General features: G+C 38.4%; 1 protein-coding gene across 7 annotated transcripts in view; it reads right to left on the bottom strand.

Annotated features, from left to right (window-relative positions):
• Nucleotides 1-19,446: 19,446 nt before the first annotated feature.
• Nucleotides 19,447-23,606, bottom strand: part of FRMD3 (FERM domain containing 3) — a 152,640-nt gene continuing 148,480 nt past the window's right edge. For all 7 annotated transcript variants that reach the window (XM_085212513.1, XM_085212515.1, XM_085212511.1 and 4 more), the window contains one exon: nt 19,447-22,880. In XM_085212513.1, coding sequence (XP_085068639.1) covers nt 22,285-22,880 — 596 coding nt within the window. In that variant the 3' untranslated portion in view covers nt 19,447-22,284. The remainder of the gene's footprint in view (nt 22,881-23,606) is intronic.

Raw genomic sequence — 23,606 nt, forward strand, 5'->3', positions numbered from 1 at the left:
GGAAGGCTAGGGAGAATCTCCATCCCTTGGATGCCGAGGGCAACCTGGTCACCAAGGATAGGGATAAGGCTGAGGTACTTAATGTCTTCTTTGCCTCAGTCTTTAATAGTAAGACTTGTTACTCCCTGGGAACACAGCCCACTGTGCTGGTAGATAGGGATGGGGAACAGAATAAGCCCTTCATGATCCATGACGAGATAGTTTTGGACCTGCTGCGAAAGCTGAATGCTTACAAGTCCATGGAACCAGATGGAATGCACATTGGAGTGCTAAGGGAGTTGGCAGATGTGATTGCCAAGCCACTGTGCATCATTTTTTGGCAGTCCTGGCTAACTGGGGATGTCCTGGTGGATTGAAAACTGGCAGATGTGACGCCCATCTTCAAAAAGGGCCAGAAAGATAATCCTGGTAGCTACAGGCCTATCAGTCTCACCTCAGTGCCCGGGAAGGTTATGGAACGAATAATCTCGGGAATCATCATGGACCAATTAAAGGTCAACCAGGGGATCAGGCCCAGTCAGCATGGGTTTACGAATGGTAGATCCTGTCTGACAAACCTGATTTCATTCTATGACAAGGTGACCCTCTTAGTGGATGAGGGTCAGGCTGTCCATATGGTCTACCTGGACTTCAGTAAGGCCTTTGACGCTGTCCCCCATAACATTCTCACAGAGAAGCTGGCTGCCCATGGTCTGAATGGGTGTACGCTCCCTCCACTATATGAAGCACTGGCTGGATGGCCGGGCCCAAAGAATCATGGTCAATGGAGTTGGATCTAGTTGGCGGCCGGTCACGAGCGGTGTCCCCCAAGACTCAGTAGTGGGGCTGCTTTTGTTTAACATCTTCATTGATGATCTTGATGAGGGGATTGAGTGCACCCTTGATAAGTTTGCAGATGACACCAAGTTGGGAAGGAGTGTTGATCTGCCAGAGGGGAGAAAGGCACTGCGGAAGGACCTGGACAGACTGGATTGATGGGCCAAGGTTAATGGCATGAGTTTCAATAGGGCCAAGTGTCGGGTCCTGAATTTTGGTCACAACAACCCCAGGCAACCCTACAAGCTTGGGGATGAGTGGCTGGAAAGCTGCCTGATGGAAAGGGACCTTGGTGTTCTGATGGACAGTCGGCTGAACACGAGCCAGCAGTGTGCCCTGGTGGCCAAGGAATGGTGAGGTGAGCAGGACTAGGGAAGTAATCCTGCCCCTGTACTCGGCATTGGTGAGGCTTCACCTCGAGTACAGTGTTCACTTTTGGGCACCTCAGTTCAGAAAGGACATGGAGGTACTGGAGCAGGTCAAGAGAAGGGCAATGAGGTTAGTGAAGGGCTTTGAAAATCAGCCCAATGAGGAGAGGCTGAGGGAGCTGGGGCTGTTTAGTCTGGGGAAGAGGCAGCTGAGGGGAGACCTTATTACTCTCTTCCAGTACCTGAAAGGTACTTACAGTGAGAGTGGGGTAGGTCTCTTCTCACTGGTGACAGGTGACAAGATGAGGGGAAATGGCCTCAAGTTGCACCAAGGTAAGTTTAGGTTGGACGTTAGGAAACACTTCTTTACAGAAAGGGTGGTTAAACACTGGAATAGGCTCCCCAGAGAGGTGGTTGAGTCACCGTTCCTGGACGTGTTTAAGAGCCATTTGGATGTGGTGCTCGGAGATATGATTTAGTAGAGGGTTGTTAGAGTTAGGGTACTATGGTTAGGCTGCAGTTGGACTTGGTGATCCTTGAGGTTCCTTCCAACCTGCGTAATTCTATGATTCTATGATTCTATGGTTAAATATATACTCTACTTCCTGTGTGTTTCCTAAACTAGTATGTCATGCTCAAGTGACTCTACAAGTAAGTTAAATACCCCACAACCTGAGAAAGAACAATGCTCTTTTTTTTTGTTGTTGTTAATAATGTGGTCTTTCATCATTAGTATCATGACTGTAGAATAGTTAGTTGGATTTTTGGGTTTGGTTGGTTGGGTTTTGTTAGTTTGTTTGTTTGTTTTGCTATTTGCATTTTGAGTTACATGGACTAGGTGTTAGAGTACCAGCTGTATCACTAGAAATCAATGCATCCTGGAAGACCCTCCTGTGATTTCTAAATAAAGCCTTAGCTTGACAATATACTACATATGACTCAGTACTTTGTATGTACAATTCAAACTGATATGCAATGCATATAAAAGAAAGATAGAGAGGAATTAAACAAACTGCTGTTTTAAACAATCAGCTATAATCAACTAACACAATTTCCATGGCAATGCTTGATTACATCAGATTGTCCCATGCTTAGTGCCCAGATCCATCTCATGCGGCAATTTTTCTAAAAAATAACATTCACTATTAATAAGATTATTAAAAAATAAAGAGGTTAAGGACATAAATTTAGACTATGAACTAAGCATTAGATGCAGAAGAAGTGTTGATTTTCTGGTATATAAGCTGCAGATACAAAAAGCAGAGATTGTGCAGAGAGATGCCTCTCACTTTTGCTGCATGAAAGAGTTTAGCACAACTAGCTGAGGACTACAAAGAACTCGAACCAGCTGTCTGCATTTAGTGAAAGTAAATGATCTAATTATTACTAATTCAGTCTGATTAGATAGTATGTTTATCTGCTTACAGAATATGGATAGTAAGTTAGTATAGGTGTTGGGTTTTTTTCTTAAATACAAGAAATTCTTAAATATGAAGTTATACTGTAACATCAGTTACAGTAGCCCTGATATCTGGAATAACCTATGGCAGCAATTTGTAGGAGAAGCCCAGCATCTTCATACCTCATGGTTTAAGTTGAAGGAGGGAAGATTTAGGTTGGATATCAGGGGGAAGTTCTATAATCGAGAGAGTGGTGAGGTGCTGGAACAGGCTGCCCAAAGGGACTGTGAATGCCCCATCCCTGGAGGTGTTCAAGGCCAGGTTGGATGGGGTCCTGAGCAGCCTAATCTAGTATTAGATATGGAGGTTGGCAGCCCTACCTGCATTGGGGGGGGTGGAGCTTGATGATCCTTGAGGTCCCTTCCAAAGCAAGTCATTCTATGATTCTATGATACTGACAAACTTGCATACAGTGTTCTTTCTGATCTTGTGTGAGAATTCTTGGGACCCACCTGGTGCAAAAATTTGCAGTATTCCAACACTGCCATTGTTTCCCATGCACTGAAGCTATTATTTAGATCTGTACTGTTCCCTGATCACAACCCACCGATTTGCATGGATGAGCTGATCAAGATGCTCTTCATTTCATGGTGTTACAGCTGTGCATCACTGTCCCGAAGATGGCTTGTTTTTCATGTCATTGTCACTACTGCTGAAACGCACTATCCATTGCCTCACTGTACTCACATCCATTGTTTGGTCTCTAGAAACATTCAGCAAGCATCAGTGAATGTCAATGGGTGAATTTTTATTTTTTTGCAAGGAGGAATTTAGCAACAAACCTTTTCTTCTTACTTTTTTCCAAGTCAGACGTGATTTTGTCAGACTGCCCCTCTGCTGCCATCTGTCACATGGCAACATCTAATGGAGTATTGGTAGAAAGTTTCAACCTTGACTGCCATACCACCAACACCTGCCTCTGACTTCGTGGGTCAGTGTAACTTAGGAAGCATTACTTTCAGAGCAGCACTTGTATTCAAACAGGAGCTATAAACAATTCAAGAATATGTATATAAAATACACAATTGTACCATGAGCTGCTTGTGATATTACATTAGTCTAAAAAGTCAGAGTAAGATACTGATAGACAAACCTTTAAAATGCCTTCATCTCAGGAGAAAGGCAGGTTCAGTTGTTAAAGTCTTCCAAACAGACTAAAGTATTACCTTCATATCTATATACTTCATATGATGTTAGTAGCAGAACACTGTTGCATAGAGATATATGTGCAGAAGAACTGAATGTCAGAAAACACTGAGTTGTGAAAATAGTTGTATATGACACACAGAACAACCAAAGCAGAATAGACTACAAGTACAAAAGGAAAAATCCCAGTCTTTGAATTGTGTTTTTCCGTGTTTGGCTGACTACCTTGGTTTACCTCATCTGTGAGATCCTAAGTGAAAAGTTTCTGTATATCAGAATATAACACAGTGCAAAGTTCCTACCCAGAAGCCTGCTTGCTTCCCCTGTCACAAAGCCAGGATATCTGTGCCTGGTTGCAGGGTTCCTGCCCAAAGCAGCTACCTCCTCTCTGAAAGAACAACATGCTTATTTATTAGAACATTTGTTCAGCACCACTGAAATGCAACACTCAACATTTGTTTGGGCAAGGTGTAAGTATTTGCTCAGGAATTCACCATGAGAACGTGGCATAAGCCGTGACAGAACTACCTACAACAGGTGACCTGCAGTTTTGTTTGCCTCCTTAGTCACAGCCTTGAGCTGGTTCTTATTTTAGAAGTTTTCTTTCCTATTAACCATTCAAGTCATTCAAGCACGTATTCATTTCTTTTTGCTTTGTTTCTGAACTGTTTCTCTTTGGCCTTTATCCTCTTTGCTTTTATTTAATTTTTATTTTAAGTTCTTGAGAACAGTGAAATAATAACACAGTTGTACAAAGGAAAATCTTCAATATTTCTTTATTTCTCTGTAATAAGTGGAATTTCCTCATGGTTGGAAGATTCTGGCCAGCTGTACAAAGAAGTGGCAAAAGCTTGTGTTCAGTGACTTTCCCAGCCACAAACAAAATACTAAGATCTCAATCAAAAAGTCAGTGTCAAAACAAAACGTCAACTACATTTTTCCTGTATATGCATTTAAGGACACAGAGTCTCTACCTTCTCTGCTGAAGGAGGACAGCTTATTTTATTAAAGAAAACTTGCTCAAGTAATGTCTGTGAAGTTTGGTATTTGGATGAGACTTAATAAGACAGCACGTATTTTTTGTTTGCATCCAAGCTGGATACTTAATGTAGGAATATTACCTGGAAAAAATCTACAGTAACCATGTCAAGGTGAATTTGAAAACAAAAACATGAAATTGAAAGGGAAACTTGAGGGGAAATCACTTTCTATGAATAGGTACAATTGAATCTTCCCTAATGAAAGCAACTCAGAAGGACTGACCAATAAAACTAATATTTTATTAAGGACTATGAACTAGAATTTTAACTAGTTGCAAATTATCTTTATAGACATAGTCTTTCCTTTTTTTCTTGTTCTTTCAGTCCTCTGTCTCTTCTCTTCTCTTCTCTTCTCTTCTCTTCTCTTCTCTTCTCTTCTCTTCTCTTCTCTTCTCTTCTTCTCTTCTCTTCTCTTCTCTTCTCTTCTCTTCTCTTCTCTTCTCTTCTCTTCTCTTCTCTTCTCTTCCTTCCCTTCCCTTCCCTTCCCTTCCCTTCCTTTCCCTTCCCTTCCCTTCCCTTTTTCCCCTTTTTTTAATTAAATGCGTCACAAGGGACAAATCAAGTATACTGATATCTGATATTGTGTCATATAACGAAGCTACTTAACCACTATATGTTATCATTGAGTTGATTTTTAAAAAATGACAACCATAAAACACTTTGCAAAGTGTTTTTATAGCCCAAGTAATTTACCTAAATTAAAATAGTCTTTCAAAATTGAACACCATGGAATACCATCCTACCTAACATAAGAACTGAACACATTGAAAAGCCTGGATTAAATTCATTTTCCTATAGTACAGAGATTCACAAATTAAGAAAAGAAGGCATATCTTATACTTAAATTACATACCAAAACAGAAAAGGCCACAGTACAAGCCACACTACTCCTAACAAATTATTATTAAGACCACAAAAACTAAGTAATTTTCCATCTTCTCTCTAAAAATGCATTTCTTTATAACCACAATTATTGAGATTATCAACACAAAGAAATTCATTTTAAACATCATCTTAATATAAATTGATAAGGATCAAATACTTGAATATATGGCACACAGGGATTGTAGAATCTCTGTCTTTGGAGATATTCAAAACACAGCTGGAGACAGCTGTGAGCAAGCTGCTCTAACTGATCCTGATAAGAGCAGTGGCACTGATCTAGACAGTTTACAGAAGTTCCAGTTACCACAATCAGGCTCTAATTCTGTGTTTTCAAAGGACTATTTACTCTCCCATGTTTTCAAAAAGTGATTTCAAAAAGCTGATTTTCACTCAATATTATGGCTTATCTCAGGAATAAGAACCATTAAATGTTTGTTCTGAGTAATCTCATGACAATGGAATAACACTGTTTTGCATGGTTAAACTGAAAAGCAAAGCATAAAGCACAACTCTTTATTAACCCCTTTTTAGCAAGAGTCTGTGTATACCAGAAGGATGTGTCTCCAAATTCATGGAGAAGGAAAAGGAGGAGAATTTGCAGGAGGAAATGTTAAAAACCTCATAGCTGACATGTAAAAATCTAATACAGTAAAATTAATAACCTTCTCAATTACTTTACAGAGATGACTCTCTTGCATTCATTGGCACAGAGTCAAACTTTTAGCAACTTTGTCTACCAGTGGTAGAAGGACAGGGGGATGGGAGAAAGGTAGCAATCAGCACAGGCTCCAAATCCTGCATAGCAGGAGAGAAGCTGTTGTTTACCACCAAAGTGCAGGATATTACACTGGTCTTACTTTGTACTTTGAGGTATATGCAATCTAGTCCCAGCTTGTAGGCTGATAAGACAATTCTACAATTTCTTGTCCCTACTGCATGAAATTTGTTTTCTTGGAAGTGGGATTGCACTACTAGAATATTTAACTTAATGGCACTCATTTTGAGAAATAAACTACAATTTAAAAAATGAAGAATATTTAGACATTATCCTTGTACTGAAAAGCTATGCTTTTTTTCTCTGCATATATTTAATATATTTACAATATTAAAAAATATGTACATCTATTTTCATCCTTTTTAACTGAGAAGGGAAAATATAGATTTGGAAAGACTGAAATCTCTCATCCATTATTAGGAGTTACAGGCTACACAGACATCGAAAAGAATTTGTACTTTATGTATGAATATGTGACAGTATATGAAGAACTTCAAGAACTGACTAACATGACCTTGTTACCCTCTGTGAAGTAAATAATTAAAATTCTACTATTCAGTTTTTATGGGTTTCTTGTTTTACAGAGTTGCATACAGCTTTCTTCCATTAAGATATTAGTGTCATAAAACACCTCTGTTACATTGCTCATACTGACTTCATACTCAGTACTAACTGTCATCTTTTAGATAACTGATACTAAGAGCATCACTGGCATCGTGCAACAAAGAAAGCAAATGTGGATGAAGGTATATCTCTCATGTTTGATTATGATCTATGACAACAGCACGCTTCATCAGGAGGCTGCCATTCTTTCTCTAAAGGATATACTCCAGAAACAATATATGCACACAGATTTATACTATAAGAGTTAAAGAAGCTTTAACTTTGCATTTTTCACTGTTAATGCAACTTCTTCCTCATTGCAGTTATGAATGAACAAAGAGAAACAGGAGACCAAAGTGCAGAATTGTTTCTAAGCAGTAAAGTTCATTTAAAAGTCTTTTAGGAAATTGACAGGTTTTTACACACTATCTGCTACACTTTTCACGCATCATTACACACAAAGCTCTTTCAAAGTTGTTTGGCTTACAAGGAAAAAAATTGATGGAATGAAGAAAAACAAGAAACAGAAGTTTACCAGCAGTTAAGTGCAGATAGACCTTAAGAGGAATAATGAGGAGTCCCAACTTATGGTTTTATTACATTTAACTTCTTTTCTAATGATGCAAAGAAGAGCTGGCAGCAGCACCTGGGAGTGGACTAGATGGCTCAGACTGCTGAGTTCATCATGCTGCTTGATTAATAGCACATCACGTAATTCAACTAAGACTAAAATCCAGTACTATCAAAGCAGTACAAGAAAAAGGCTAACAGCAAAATGTCAAAAAGCGTAAATAATGCAGTAAAAAAAAAAAAAAAAAAAAGATTTTCAGCTTGGAAAGTTTCATGTGGCAGTTAGGTGATAATAGCACCATACCCGTTAGGGAGAAAGAAGGGAAAAGTGGTGTTAGAGTACTGAGAAAACTTTCTTTTTCTTTCCTCTTCTCATGAAACTCTCTGACACAGTAATTCAGAAAGATATATGCAGGTTTGACAACATAGTAGTTTGATAGCAATCTGAGTACAGACACTTCATGGATTACTTTCTTTAGATGAATGAGTTGAAATATTTTGGTAGAGCAGTTTTCCACTCAAAGCTGATAACTTAGTAAAAATATACTTTTGCAGAAATGCATCTCTTTGACAAAACTTTCAATTAAAAAACCTGAAGAGTCTCAAAAATAAAACACATTTGCATTTCAAATTAATTGTGTTACTGTTTTTTGTTGTTTTCCTATATAAATCTACAAATTTTATTTCCAAAATATAATATTGTCTTACAGTTTTAAGAATGACAGTAAGCTTTTTCTTTGCATTTTGTGGATAAACATATATTTTTAGCTTAATCTCACATAAAATGAGGAGAAAAGACAGCAAAAGATTCTGAAGAAAAACTAAGGTGAGGGTCCTTCTCCATGGCAAGAAGTGGGACAGCAAGCTCTTGACTCACACCTAAGGACTAAGGAAATGATTGTCCCCTTGCACGTGGCACCGGTAGAACCACATCTTAATTACTGTGTTCAGATTTGGACCCCTCACTGTAAATAGTATATTAAGTTGCTTGAGTATTTGAAGATAAAAGCTATGAAGCTGGGGAAAGAAGTAAGAAAAACAAATTATTAGGAGTAGCTGAAGATGCTAGGTTTGTTTAGTTTGGAGAAGAGAAGGTTGGGAAGAGACCTCATCTCTCCCTACAACTACCTTTAAAAAGGTTGCAGCAAGGAGGGTGTCTGTATATTTTCCCAGGTGACAAGTGGTAGGACACAAGGAAATGGCCTCAAGCATCAGAAGAAGCCTATATTAAATACTAAGAATTTGTATATTTCTTCATTGGCAGAATAGTTAAACACTGGAATGAACTACCCATGAAAGCAAACGAGTCACCATTCCTGGAGATATTTGAGATGCATGTACATGACTCTAAATGTCACTGCCCAGCAACTGGGTTCAGTAGTCCACACTGATAGTTGAACTTGATGATCTTGAAGATGTTTTCCAGCCTAAATGATTTTCTAATTCTATATATCTACTTCTTCATTTCAGAAAAAAAAAAAAAAGACAACACCCTAAAAGGAAACTGATCACAATTTTAACACTAAGTAAAAATGGAGCAGCAAAGCAATCAAACTGAAAGAACATCTAAGAGTGGCTTTGTGATTCAGAAGTTCAATTCTCTAAGTTAACATAACTAATAAAGTAAATTATTTCAGAGGTTGCTATTAGAAAAAATTCTCCCAAGGTAAAATTGACAGTTATTTTGAAGGCAGGCCAGATACTTTAATACCTGGCTTAAAGTGAACTGATAGTGATGTTTAATATTTTAGATGAAATGATTGCATGTCCTTGGAATTCTGTGCCCATACTGATCTTAGTCTCTTTCCCAAGTAATTCATCTAAGCAGACTGAGTCATATTAATCAGATAACAAATAAGTCTAGTCAGAACTTAGAAGCCATGTGGTATCATCCCTCCAGTTAAACATAAGGTTAGGCTGACTTCAGTAGAGACACAAATATTCCAGCTCCTCCCTGTTTGGCTGCTTTGTTCATGCAGGATGGCTCAGCTATCAAGGCAATCAGAAAAAAAATATTCTTCTGCACAATCTCTGATCAAACAAAGTGTTCTTGTCTACTTGCTGGCCTCAGGTGCAACATCCACATCAGCAAAGTTAGTGGCGTGAGCCCACACAGCCCAGCTGATGCCAGCAGCCCAGGCAGCATGAGGCATTACAAGCCTGTCAGAAGGACAGTAAAATCAAAATTGTACCCATCACTGCAACACGGAAAAAAAATCTCTAATATTTACAAAGTGTGAATCACATCTATAATGATAAATTAAATATCACAATATTTTGTAAAATTTTGTAAAATACAGTAGAGTTGACAACTAGTACCTAAAACCACATGTGAGTCATATAAGTGAGATACAGAATGAAATAAGAGATGGTAGATAGCAAAACAAAAACAAAACAAAACAAAAAGACAGCAGACAGTTGGGAAAAACAGATCTTCTTAATCTAAAACATATTTGAGCTAATGTCTTTTTCTTATTTCTCAGCCAAAGTTTCCTTTCCACACAATTCTCTTAAGATCCACTGACTTCACATTCTCAGCTCTCACCAAGGATTTTTCTAACTGGATTTATTCCTAAATTATTTGGTATCAGTTTGCTTTCCACTTGTAATTTAGACCAAAAGAGTAATAATAAAATTGTACACTTCTACCTTTCAGATATTGCCTTTGGGTCTGCTAAGCATTTTCCCATTTGTTAGGGGCAAGAAAAACAGTCAAGTAGTTCACCCAAAATCTTAACTGGCTCAGCAAGAAATGCAAACTATACTCACTTGCCTTCAATTAAAATAATGACAATAATATTGGTAATAACATCAACATACAAATCGTATGAGCACAGGACAACATCCAAGAACATGGAAGTTAGTTTCATCTTGCAAACAATATCTGATCTGGTAAGAAAATTAGACTTTTTTTTTTCCTTTTTTTTTTTTTTAAACTGTTCTCAGAAACCTGTTTTTCAGGTTATTAGCCCTTAATAATTTTCAAAGTAAGCCTCTCTCATGTTTGTTTTTCCATGCCTACCTTCTCCAAAGATAATTCTCGAGTATTCTTTTATTTCTTTTCCTCCTAAAATGAAGATGAAATCCAAAGTTCTCTGACTCAAATCCAATTCTTAGTTTTCATGACTACAAGACATTCAACACTAAGAAAAGAACAAAAACAAAAATATGACCTACATAAACAGTGAGTGAAAAGTAGGGATCAAACAATACCATGCTTTTAATTTTGGACACTACCTGGAGATCAGAACTGCGCATTGTGTTGTAGTATGCTTGAATATGTAGCGTGGACCACTGTCCTTTTTTGATCTCAGGAAAGATTTCCGTGTTTTTCTGCTCTCTGAGCAACTTTCTCCCAATTATGTGTTTCTTTTGTGTTAATCCACTCAGGGCTTTTTCAGGTAGAAAAAAATGCCAATTATAATTTTCCCATGAAATTGAAGACAGCAGCCATATGAGTTAATGAAGGTGAACACTTTCAATTTAGGACATTTGGTGATACATAGCAGAGGTACTTGCACTATTCCTGTGAATATCACCTGAGCTGATGGGAACTTTTCATACCAGACTCGCTAGTAGAAAACACTGCTGCACACTGTAAGTCTCTATTCTCATTCTGGTAATTGTTTTTTGAGAGAAAATAAACACCCTTATGAAGGAAGTATTTTAGTCTGTCATTGCACTCAAAACCAACAATATAACTGTTTTGTCTTAATTATTCTTCCTTCATTTTCCATTTATTCTCTCTGACGCCATCTTAATCTATAGCCAAGTTTTGCAGCCTGAATCTTCTTTTCCTATTATATGCTACTATACCTAAATAGAAATGTTGTGCTATGTCTTATTTGGATCTTCTGGAAAAATCAAGGAGGAAAATGCATATCAGAGGCTATCAGGCCTGAGTAAATTTATTTCCCTTCTGTTATGTACCAAAGCATGACTAAAGCCACTGATCTCTGGGGCACCTACAGCACTGCAATGCTACTTAGCACCCCTACTTTGCATTTCGGAGAAAGGAAGTTAAAAAAAAGAGGACTGGGAGGGAAGAAAGTACATAAATGTGTTTGGATTAAAGGAGACTTGTGTAAGCTATACTTAGCTGCATTCACTCATGATAACACTGCCAGCCAGACATGATTGTCTTATAGATCTTCGTCTGTGCTTAGCAACTTTCAGTCATGATTGGACTCTCAGCCGGACACAATTATCTAATAGACCTTTCATTTCCAAGTAGGGCTGAGGTATAACCAAAGCAGAACTTAGTGTAAAGAGGAATAAAGTACAGATTCTTGCAACCACATGAGGCCAGAGCAGGACTTAAAAAGAGTTTGCTTACATCCCCTTACAAACAAGGATTTCCTGGTGATCTACAGAGTGTATAATATAGTACAGTGGAAGATTCATACATATTCCCGGAGCGGAAAAAATCTAAAGACCTACACCTAAAATTATAAATGCATCAATCAAACATATCTGCGAAAATTTTCTTAGTATCGTCAATAATTAACAATGAGAAACACAAAATGCAATTCCTAGAAAAACTGCCAATTTGATAGATTTTTCTGTAGCGCCACAAAGGGGCGCTCGTAAACAGCATATTTTTCTTTTTTTCTGTTTTTCCTTTTTTAATTTTTTCATCTGTAATGAGAACAAGGGGTGTACAAAATCTTTTTGTACACACTTTCCGCTTCTGCTTCCTAGCAGTACAGGAGGTAAAGACAGTTCTTAATTCTCTAGAAATCTTGCTTATGTTCAGAATTCAGGTAATAGACAACAGTTTCTTAGCAAAGGCTTTTTTCTAAACTCGAGCTCAACTGACAGTCCATACAACCTCTTAGTAATTTTTCCCTTTCTACAAATTGCATACAATTTAACTCTTGAATTCTTTTCCATAACTGTGCTCATACTTTTTGTCTGAAACCACGTAAAATATTTTATGTGCTAGTTTCAGTGCTGTTAGAAACTTGTTAATGTTCTTTGTATAGAGGCTCTTTGGGAAGAAGAGGTAAGTATGGTGGTGTGTTGCCTTCTAAACAAGACAGCCTCTGAGTACATAGAGCTCTGCTTGGGAATGGATGAGGAGCCTACTGAGAGCTCCTGGCTTAAAGGGAAGATAAGAACAGGTGACATTGTAGAGAGGTCTATCACAGGCCACTTGATCAGATAGAACAAGATAAGACCCTCTACAGACTGATGGAAGTAAACTCATATATACTGGCCCCAGTGAGGGGACGTTGCAATGTCACCCAAGCATCAGTGGGAGGGACAGCGCAACAAGGTATAAGCAACCTTGGAGATTCCTGCAGTGTACTGATGATAATCTTCTTCAAGTGATAGCAGAGCTGACGATGCAATGTGTGAATTAGATATTTCGAGCACCTGTGCTGTAATCTAGTCATCAGTGTGGAACAGAAAAGACACAAATAAATAAAATATCTTGCTTCCTTACAGTGATCTGTGGCAGAACAACCATTTACAATAAACAGAGGTAGGATATTCCTCTGTATTGTTTATTAGATGACTTGAAGTAATTTCTGAGGTCTCAATGAGAAGAAAAAAAATAAAAATAAAACTAGTTAAATCATGAATTTGGCTTTTTTACACATACAGCTTAACAATAAAATAATTAATTAGGAATAATAAAATTTAAGACAGCTGGTGGTGCTGATTTATTTGGGACAAATATGTTTCATACATAATTTTAAAGTTGTCAGAGAGTTGAATGACAGTGCTACCGAATAGGACTTTTGTGCCTTTATCTTTATGGTTTCTTTCCTGGAAGGTGACTAAAATTGTTGCTTAAAGCCTCAAAAAGTATAATTCACAATGTCTCATTATAGCAGCAATTCACTGGATGCAGGAGATTATGATTACATTTGTCATGACCAACATCAGAATATCTTGTGATATTTCTTACAACATTCACATTTGTTGATTTTTGTTGTTGTTGTTGTTCAATCTGATGCAGTATTACCAAAACAGCTTTTCCTGTCTGACAAACTACAGCACTTTCAACAGGCTTAATCTAGCATGCAGTCACCATTCCATTGGTTTAACACATAAGAACGTTCAGCAAGAAGCTGAATATAGACTATGCAAAGGAACTCATAACAAAACAACCAGAAGAGCTTGCACTTCCGAAGTATATCCAGCTAACAGCTAACAATAATGTAAAATAGCATATTTTTCTCTTCTTTTCTCTTTTAGTCAATGTGGGAGCTGAGCACATAATTAAAAATGCTGTGCATAGGATTACACTCCTCATTTTGTATATATTTTGTATATATTTTGTTTTGTTTTGTTTTGGTATATATATTTCAGGCAGCAAGCTGACTGGGCTGATCACCAGAACTTTAAACTAGATTTAATGGGAGGAGGGAATCAACTTCTGTGTGACTGGGAATGCTGTCACTTTAAGAAGGAACAGGCAAAAAGCTCAGATGGGTATCAAGGAATTTGAGGAGACTCCTCCAAGACAGTAACGTGGCCAATAGCCCAGCTGAAGTGCCTTTACATCAACAAATGGAAATAAGCAGAAGGAGCTGGAAACCGTGCTGCAACTAGAAAACTATGATCTAACTGTTATCACAGAAAAATGATGGGATGAACTGTAAAACTCTGGTTTAAGTAGGTCCAGAGGAGGGCCATAAGGATGATTAGAGGGATGGAGCATGCTTCTTATTAAGAAAGGCTGAGGGAGCTCAAGTTGTTCACTCTGGAGAAGAGAAGGATATGGGGAGACACCATAGTGGCCTTCCAATACTTGAAAGGAGCTTATAAGGAGAGGAGCTTAACAGGAGAGAGACCAACTTTTAATATGGTGTGGTAGTGATAGAACAAGGGGAAATGGCTTTAAACTAAATAGGGTTGATTTAGGTTAGATATTAGGAGAAAATGTTTTACTCAGAGGATGGTGAGGCACTGTCACAGACTGTCCAAAGAAGCTGTGGGTGCCTTATTCCTGGAGGCATTCAAAGCCAGGCTGGATGGGGCCCTGGGCAGCTTGAGGTGGTTTGGGCAGCCCTGCCCACCACAGGGGGTTGGAACTGGGTGATCTCTGAGTCCCTTTCCATCCCAAGCTGTTCTATGATTCTATCACTTTTAGCAAATAGATAAGGACATGAAATGTGTCTGTAATGCATTTTGGAAAATAACTGTTCAGCATATAGTACACAAGAATCAGTTGTCCACGTTTTACACCCCTATGGAATTACAAGCTAAAGTAGCTTTCAATTAAAAAGGGTGGAAAAAGAAATAAGAACCTCTCACTTAAAAGCTGCCAAATTGTTCTTGGAACAACACTGTAAAGGCTGGGATTTTTTGTAAATGAGGAGAAGAACACTGCCTCGTGAACACTTGCTAAAGATTTAGCTGTCCTGTTATCACTGAATTCTTCTATAGCAGCAGTATCTCAAAGGCTGGGACGGCCCTGCTGCTTCAGGAACAGACAGCTTTAAGGTGGCCATTTCAGGCCTCGGTGGTTGTGGCCAGCAGGTGAGTGGCAGTGGTAGGAGGCTGCCGTCAGCCTTCAGAGCAGCCCAGTACCAATGTGTACCCATGGAAAAAGCTGCCTGGGCCTGCAGGGCCACTGAAGGAGTGCAGCCCACATTAAGGAGGCAGGGCAGGCCTTACCTGAGCTAAGAACCCTTCCCCTTCAACTTTTCCTTTAACTTTTCTTTCCTTTTTTAAAAAAAAAAAAAAAACTTATCAGGAGATACTGTATGTAATATATATCTTCAACACAGATTGTTAATAGGATATCTAGGGTTCTAATCGAGAGGCTTCCCTGTTCTTGTGTATACAGTTCTCTACAGTGTTATGTGACCTATTCAATCAGTATAATTAATTATTTTACAATTAAAGAAATACAACCTATTTCACTTCAATTTCTGGTCCATTTAAACAAATTGTGATGTTCCCTCTGACATGCGAAATGAAACTCTGTAACCCAAGTAAGATTACAAAGCCGGTATGGTTTATTCAGTGCTGTGCAGACGCTGGGTGCAAGGGGGGTAGATCCGCCTAACTTGCACACTGTTAGGAAAAATCATGCTACAGATATAGGCCGAACTAATACATAACTAACAGTTTTCCCAGAATTCGGGTACATATTCATTACACCTACAAGAGTCCATTAGCATGCAGACCCTCCCCTCTTACGCATGAGTAGTGGGTCGTAGGATGAAGATGTTTTTTGTCTTCTTCACAAGGGCTTCTGACCTTTCTCACTGTAAACTTCTGACCTTTCGGGGGGTATCTCCCCAAACTGGTTTTGTCTTGCCCTGTGGACCTCTGATTACCTCCCTGTCAGATGACTCTGGGCTGGTCTCAAACCTTTATCTTTATGGCCTTCATCCCCCTCACTATCCCAGACACAGTGTCTGCCATCCCTTATTTTTCTAACAAGCTCTACATTCTTGCTTCTATAAGCTATCTCTAACTATTCCCCTTCACCCCCCTTATTCTCAGTCACTGTACAGCCTTCTTGTCTTTTTACTTTCACTTATGGATCCTTCTCACCTTTCACCTCCAACTTTTCTGACTGAGCAATAACTAGTTGGTATGTATTTGTCACAACTGTTGAAGATTCTAAAAGCCACTTCTCTGAGACACAGTATCTGCCTTTTAATGAGCTCTGCATTGAAATTCAAAGGATAACTAAAACCAACACAGGTGATTGCAGAAAAAAAAAAAAGCTTATATTTCACTTCCTTTTTTTTTTTATAAAAAAAAAATTATCTCCACCACTGTGTGATTATAAAATAGAAATGAAATTAATGTCTTCCTCTTCTTTACTGTAATGCAAAAGCACTGTGCTGTGGTTGACCGTCAGAGAAAAACTTTTATGGTACAAGTCATGCTAAAGTTTTTAATTCCTGTTACATCATTAAGCACTACTTCAAAGAGACAGCATGTCCATTACTTCTAGGATAGAACTACAAGACACATAGAGGGCCACACTGGGCTTACATAGCAAGGTTTTGTAATTGGAGTCCTACAGGGGGGCCCCTGTGACAGAGCCAGTATTGATCCATGTCAGATCAGAGCTCCAGCTGCTCCAATTTGACCCACCACTGCCTGAGCTGAGCTGTGAGTGAAGCTTGGTGTGCTCTGGGAGAGCAAATTTAAGAAAGGAATGAACTGCTGTGCAATAGCAGCTGGGAGAGAGGAAAAGGGAAAGAAACAGCTCCGCAGCCCCCAAGGTCAGTGCCGAAAGAGAGCAGCTCCAGGCACAGAGCAGCAGCTCCCTGCAGCCCAGGAGAAGCCTACAGAGGAGTAGGCTGTTCCCTGCAGCCCATGGGCAACGCGCAGAGCAGATCTCCTCATGCAGACACGGAGGTTCCCACGGTGCAGCCTTGGGCGAGGCCTGGAGGAGGAACAGCCCATAGAGAGTCCCGCAGAAGCTTCTCGGGCGGAGCTGCAGCGCTGGAGAGCAACCCGCGGTGGGTCAGGAGGGTTGGGGGAGCTGTTGTCCGTGCAGAACTCTGCTTGGAGAGCTGCAGGCTGTGAATGGAAAGGCTGCTGAGGATGAGCTAAGTAAGAACGGCATTCCGTGGGACGGACCCATGTGGAGCAGAGGAGGGGAGTGACCACTGTGACCCTTACAGAGTGCCAGAGACAAGTATTACAGGTCGACTATAGCTCTCACACTCTGTTCACCTGTACAGTTTGGGTCAGGGAGGCAGAAGAGAAGGGTGGAGGAAGGTGTTTTTGTTTGCTTTTAGTTCTCACTTCTCTAGTGTACTGTCAATAGCCAATAAATTACATACATTGAACTCCCTATTCTGAGACTTTTGCTTCTGGCAGTAATTGATGAGTAAACTCTTTGTCCTTGTCTCATGTCTTCTTTGTTTTCTCCATCTATTCTGGTAAGGAGTAGTAAGAGAATGCCACAGTGGTAGTTTTAGCTGTCCATTGGTGTTAAGACATAAGGAGAAACTGAACATTTCTAACAGCATAAGATGGAACTGTTGCAGTGAGTCAACATCTGGCTGAAATGCAGCAATACTCTACCTGCAGAGAGAGTAACCACAAGTAAGTCAGCTTCAAGATGTCTGACCAGCTCCTCCCAGTTCCTCATGATGATGGACTGGTGAAGGACTCATCTTCGCACAGGGCAGAATGAAAGATGTAAGTCTAGGGGATCCAAATCTTGAAACATGGCATTTAACTACTACAGTGGTAGAGATCTTCACAAGGTGTCTCAAAGACTTTTTTTTTTTCCCACATGAAACATCTATAAGAAAACCTACAGTAAACTGACAAAAACTTAAGACGCAACCACTTTCTTTGGAATTCAAATGAGCATTAATTTCAAGAAACCTTGATTTTTAGGTATTATTTGCATTTCAGTGCTTGTGATCTCCCATTTGGCCAACACGGCTATTGTCAAATGCTATCTACAGCTATCTATTGTAACCATTAGCTCCGATGAATGCAGCCAGATTTTTTCCAGCGTAAAATTGCCACGACATTTCAGTGACTTGTAATTTAATAGAAAATGTTAATTTTAGTCTCAAATTACAAACCACTGAAATGTGATGAGTTTATGGCTTGTATAATCAATGGATATACAGATGGTATAAGTATAATCAATGGATATACAGATGGTATATGTATAATCAATGGATATACAGATGGTAAGGTATATCTAGGAGCTTGGCTAACGTAACTGTTATATTGGAGTAAGGAAAGAAAGTCACTCATCCTATCCTGGGCTCGCAAAATAGACTCCAGTGGAGCAGATCTCCAGAGAGATCCTTCCCCACTGGCAGTCAGCTCTTAAATGGGTCTAGGAGAGGTGGAGCCAGGCTCCACCCCTTCCTGCAGCACAGGTGAATTGCCTTCACCTGTGGCTGACTCACTGCTAGCTTCAGGTGATTAATTCAGAGGTTCAGGCCATGATTCAGCAGCCCCATACATGGCTACTGCTGAATTTTTGCCCTAACTACGTGAGCTGTTTTTATAAATTGTGCTAAGCACTTAGAATCCAAATAAGCACATGAACAAGTGGGTATGCTGAGGTTTTCATAGGTTAAAGCAGGAAAGCAACTTCTCTTGAAAGTATTGTTATAACCCACATCCAACTGAGTAAATAGGTCTGTCTGTATTCTGTAGTCTTGGTTCTCTGCATTACAAATCACTTGACATTTCACTTAAATTTTGGTGCTTTATATAACGCACAGACATGTCTGTATCTAAGTTTTTTATGTGCTCAAAAAATTGCGTCAGGTTCTGATTTAGCTCCTCAAAATAGCATTCCTGTTGCTCACGTCTCTTAGGTGTTGCTTCTGTGCAGGCTATACTTTTTATCAGGTACTTTTGCAATATCTGAGCTAGAAAATTGCTTAGTATAAGCAAGCTCCATCCAAAAGCTGCACAGATTTATTTGCATAATGCTCTTGTCAGATTTGTCCACCAGAAGATTGCAGCCATATATGTCTATAGCCAGGGCCCAACTTTAAAACCAGACTCTTCAATTTGTATTCTCTGCATACTAATTTTATTTGGTGGACACTCAAATCTAAAACTAGCATTTACATGGTAACTGGGCAAACCATTGGGCTTATAGTTAAGTGCATCAGAAGCCACATTACTAATGACTTAAAGGCCATAAATTTCTTAATGTCTCTGTAGCTAGTGGGCGAAAAAATATACATAAGGAAGGAATTTGTTAAAGTACTAAAAAAAAATTGTGCTATTTCTTGCACCAACTAATTCTCAACAAATAGTGTTTTAGGTGAAACATCTTTCATCATAACAACAGTCATAACTGCAGTAAGTTTTTCTCCAGTGTATTTTTATTAGGGATTCCTGCCATCATATCAACATACAAAACAATCAGGATGTTGATATAGAAATGTGAAATTCACTGTACAAAGATAAGGCTCGAGTTACAGATATATTATCCCCCCATTCTCCAATGAAATAAAACCATATTTAATTCTTCCCAGAGTTGTGTTTATAAATGTTAGACAAACCACAAAATAGATTTCAAGTACATAACATTTTACAATATTACCCAAGCACAGACAGAAATGCACGATACTGTACCTATAGATACTCTGTGATCCAACTGTCATCCTCACCAATTAAATGCCAGACTGCTATTCTGAGTATCCCCAACTATATGCTCCTGAGCACATTAGGTGTTCCTGGCCTTTAATGTTAGAAGACTCTTGTGACTTACATTTGAATTATGCTGATGGTCTAGAGAATAATATAAAGAAAAGGAAGATTTTTAAAAGGCCAGGCCTGGATGTATGCACATAGGTGGCAAAGGTAAGTACATGTGCATATATGCTTTTGCGTTTAACCCTACGTAAGACCTCACTACACTGCACATTCTCTGAAATTACTTTCTCATGCAACTCGATCATTTTCTGATAGAGTTAAATTGAGCAAAACAATACTCCCACTTCTTATGTGCTATAATTTACAGGGACAAGATTATATTTTAGAGCATAAGATTTTATTCATTTTTTGTTTAAATGCAATTGTCAGACTCAAACAGGAGCCTTCATGGAATCTTGTCTCTGTAGTCCAGCAGGACACCAGCTTTCACAGTTTTTATCACACACAAAACCTTTTCTGATACCTTTTTTTCAAAACAGCATCAGTAAATTATTTCCTGTTAAGACCCAATATCTACTTTAGTTTACTCTCCATTTCTACTAGGCTGAATGATTATTATATGTCATAGGCAAGGATCATTTAGTTACAAGTAGCACGAGATGAAATCCTTATCAAGTAACTAATCAATAATGATTCTTCTGTGGAACAGATTGTCAGGGAAGAAGCCAAGAGAAAAAGGCAGTTCAATTTAGCCTTTGTTGCTTGAGAAATTAATAGCAATCAGAAAGCTTTCCATTGAGAAAAGGAACTTCTGAACCCTGTAATTGTCTAATCCTTTAAAAACTGGAGAAGTTTAGAAAGGAAAGGAGAAATCTCGCAAGGAAATCGCCACTTTCAAACGAGACACTTGTAAAGGCTTACATGAGAAAGCCAAGCCAACTCTCTGACATCAAAAATACAAGAGTTTATTTAGTAGGAATTAAGAGCTGTGGTTATATATCTTAATAAAACAGTCTCACATATGCCTTCCATTTGTAAATCTCTAAGCAAGAGAAAGACTCTGAGGTCTAAATCAGAGTTTCCTCAACTTTAAAGATGAAATACATCTGCTCTGCGATCAAGGGAAATAAAAACAATAGAAGCTTTCTCAGATAGAACCTCTCTGGTACATTTGAGGGCTTTCAGATGCTCTCAGTTATTGACAAGATTTTAATGAAGTATGTTCTCTAAGCAATACTGGAATAACTAGATATACAAATTCATCTTACATGAAACAGCATTAAATCCGGCAACTGGGCTTACACTAATAGGGAAAGAGGGTAGGTATGCTGCTATATGTAAAAGGAAGCATATCAGTACACACAGAAAATATGTTGTCTCGAAGATTAGTAATAGAGGGCATCAAGAATAAAGATGCATCTCATAAAGCATTTATTCCTTTAATTGTGAGTCAGTAGAATACTTTCAAGGTCAGCTGTACAGTCTAAAGCTTTGCTTTTAAAAATGCATATATGTTTCTTCTCTATCATTTTAAAAGCAGGTCACGCATCTACTGATTTAGGTAGGATTTCGGCTTTTTTTCTTTTTTTTCTTTTTTTTTCTTTTTTTTCCCTACTTACTATTGTCTTCTTCCATGTTATGTACAATAATCTACATTTAGACTGAAGACTCACTGTCTTCCAAAACATACTTGGACTATCATATAGAGACTTTCTAAAGCACTGATAAATCGTAAGACAAACTGACATAACAGGAAGGATCATTTTTTTCAATTCTGCTCTCTTCCCTAAGCTTTACAACTAAGCCTTTCAGAAAATCTTCTGAAAAAATTTGGTGTCATTTAATCTCCCCCAGGCAGCCCCTACTGAACCTGAGTAAACTTTCTATGTATTTCCCAAACCGCTGTCTTTCCTATAGAGCTAATTCAATCTCATTCATTCTCCAGCCAGCAGTTTAAAAACAAATCACTGCTAAAACACTAAAAATAAACTTCATGTTCTTGTGCATTACTCTTACTAATCTGTACATTTAAATAACATCAGAAGTTATCTTTTGCTAAAAATTTACCAAAATATTTTAAACACATAAAATTGTAAAAAAAAAAACAAACAGAAAAAAAAAAATCAAAACCAAAAACTCAGCATAAACATTGCTTGTATAGGCATAGGCATTGGTTAGAAGAGATTGCTGCACTAAGGAGTATATTCAAAAAAGTTTTTCTTTCAGTTTCATTACATTTAATGTAATGGATTCTACAATTAAGGGTGATATTAACTTATATTACTCCATCTTGTATGATGTAATAAGTGAGCAGAAAAACTGAAATGCAATTAAAAGGTTCTTTTAAGTTACTGAGAGGTGAATGTATAAGCCTGCAACTAAAGGAGCAATTTAAGTTGGCAAAGGAAATTTAATATCCTGAAAAGAGTGACAGTAAATGAATATGAAGACAGCCACCTACTGATGGCCCCAGGGGCATTATGGAAAGCTGGCACGAACTGAAATTTTGAATATAGCCCTTAGTAGTATGATTATTTCTTTAAAATTTAAAAGCTGCCCAGCATGTCACAAATAAAGTTTATTTTGCAAGCCACCCACTGCCTAAGTGGGCAGTAATATTCAATATGAAATTGCTGAAACTCTGGTGTCTGACGGATTTCATGGAGAAAAGAGATCTGAAGGTCTGACTCCAAGAGAACAAGGAGAAGAGGAAACACAAGCAACAACAGTCCAAGGCCTACAAGGAGAAGTCTGGAGAAACTCTTCACGAAAGCATTCACCTCTATGTTGCCCATTACAAAGTCATAGCTCCACCTAAGTGCTCTTCGAGCTTCTTTCAGTTCTTCTTCTTCTGCAATCATAAAAGCATTTTCATCTGCTTCCAGTTCCTCAAATGAATCTGTATCATCTTTCTCATTCTCTGCTCTTGGACAGGTATCAAAGAGCATGTCAATCTCATCATCAACTGGGGTGGGCAGCAAGCTAGCACTGGGATTGTATACCAGTTCTGAGATGGTTAAAGGTTCCTCTTTCATCTTCTCTTCCTGTTCAATGGCATGATCAGTACTGTCCCCACTGTTCTTAACTGGGGAGCTGGAAGTCACAGGAACTGAAATCTCATCTTCCTTTGGCAGTTGAATATCTGGGGAAAAAAAAAAAAAAAAAGAAGAAAAAAAAAAAAGGTAGATAGAAAGATGAAAACAGTGATCCTAAATTTCTGCTTTCCTGGTGGAAAAATCCAATAGTATTCTATGTAAGTTGGAGAGATGATTCTGCAACCATTTTGCATATTGAAACCTCTATCAGACACAACTAACAAACACTGGAAAAGCCTCTCGAAAATTTCATCACTGTCAGAGGAGGACAACACCTTTTATAACACTACAGTACAGGAGATCCAATTAAATTTGTATGATGCAGCTAGCTCTAATACCAGTATAATACAAACAGTTCGTTTTCTGTGGACAGTCAGGCTTCTGATAAAAATGAATACCAAGTGCAGATGTGAATTGGTGCTATTTGTTGTCAAAGTAGGAATAATAACAATAATAATGAGTAGACCAACTTTCTTTTCATTTGTCTCAAAGAAATAAAGTGATAAGACAATGGGTGAGGTTAGGAATTTTTGATAGAGCATGGCATTAGAAGAGACAAATATCACGATAAATTCCTATTAACAGTAAAGAGGATAAAAAGAGAGGTGGGTTGGCATACCATATAAGAAGGATATGATTGAAACTGAATAAAAATGCTGCACATCTTTAAAAAGCTTCCCCTCCTCACATCGCATTTTTCTTCCAGTCATCTTTCCCCTCCTTATACTAGAGTCTTTTTTCTCCCTCTCCTTACAAATTCTTTCTCTCTTCAA

Source organism: Meleagris gallopavo, chromosome Z (assembly GCF_905368555.1).
Source record: "Meleagris gallopavo chromosome Z, MGAL_WU_HG_1.1, whole genome shotgun sequence".
Taxonomy (NCBI): Eukaryota; Metazoa; Chordata; class Aves; order Galliformes; family Phasianidae; genus Meleagris; species Meleagris gallopavo.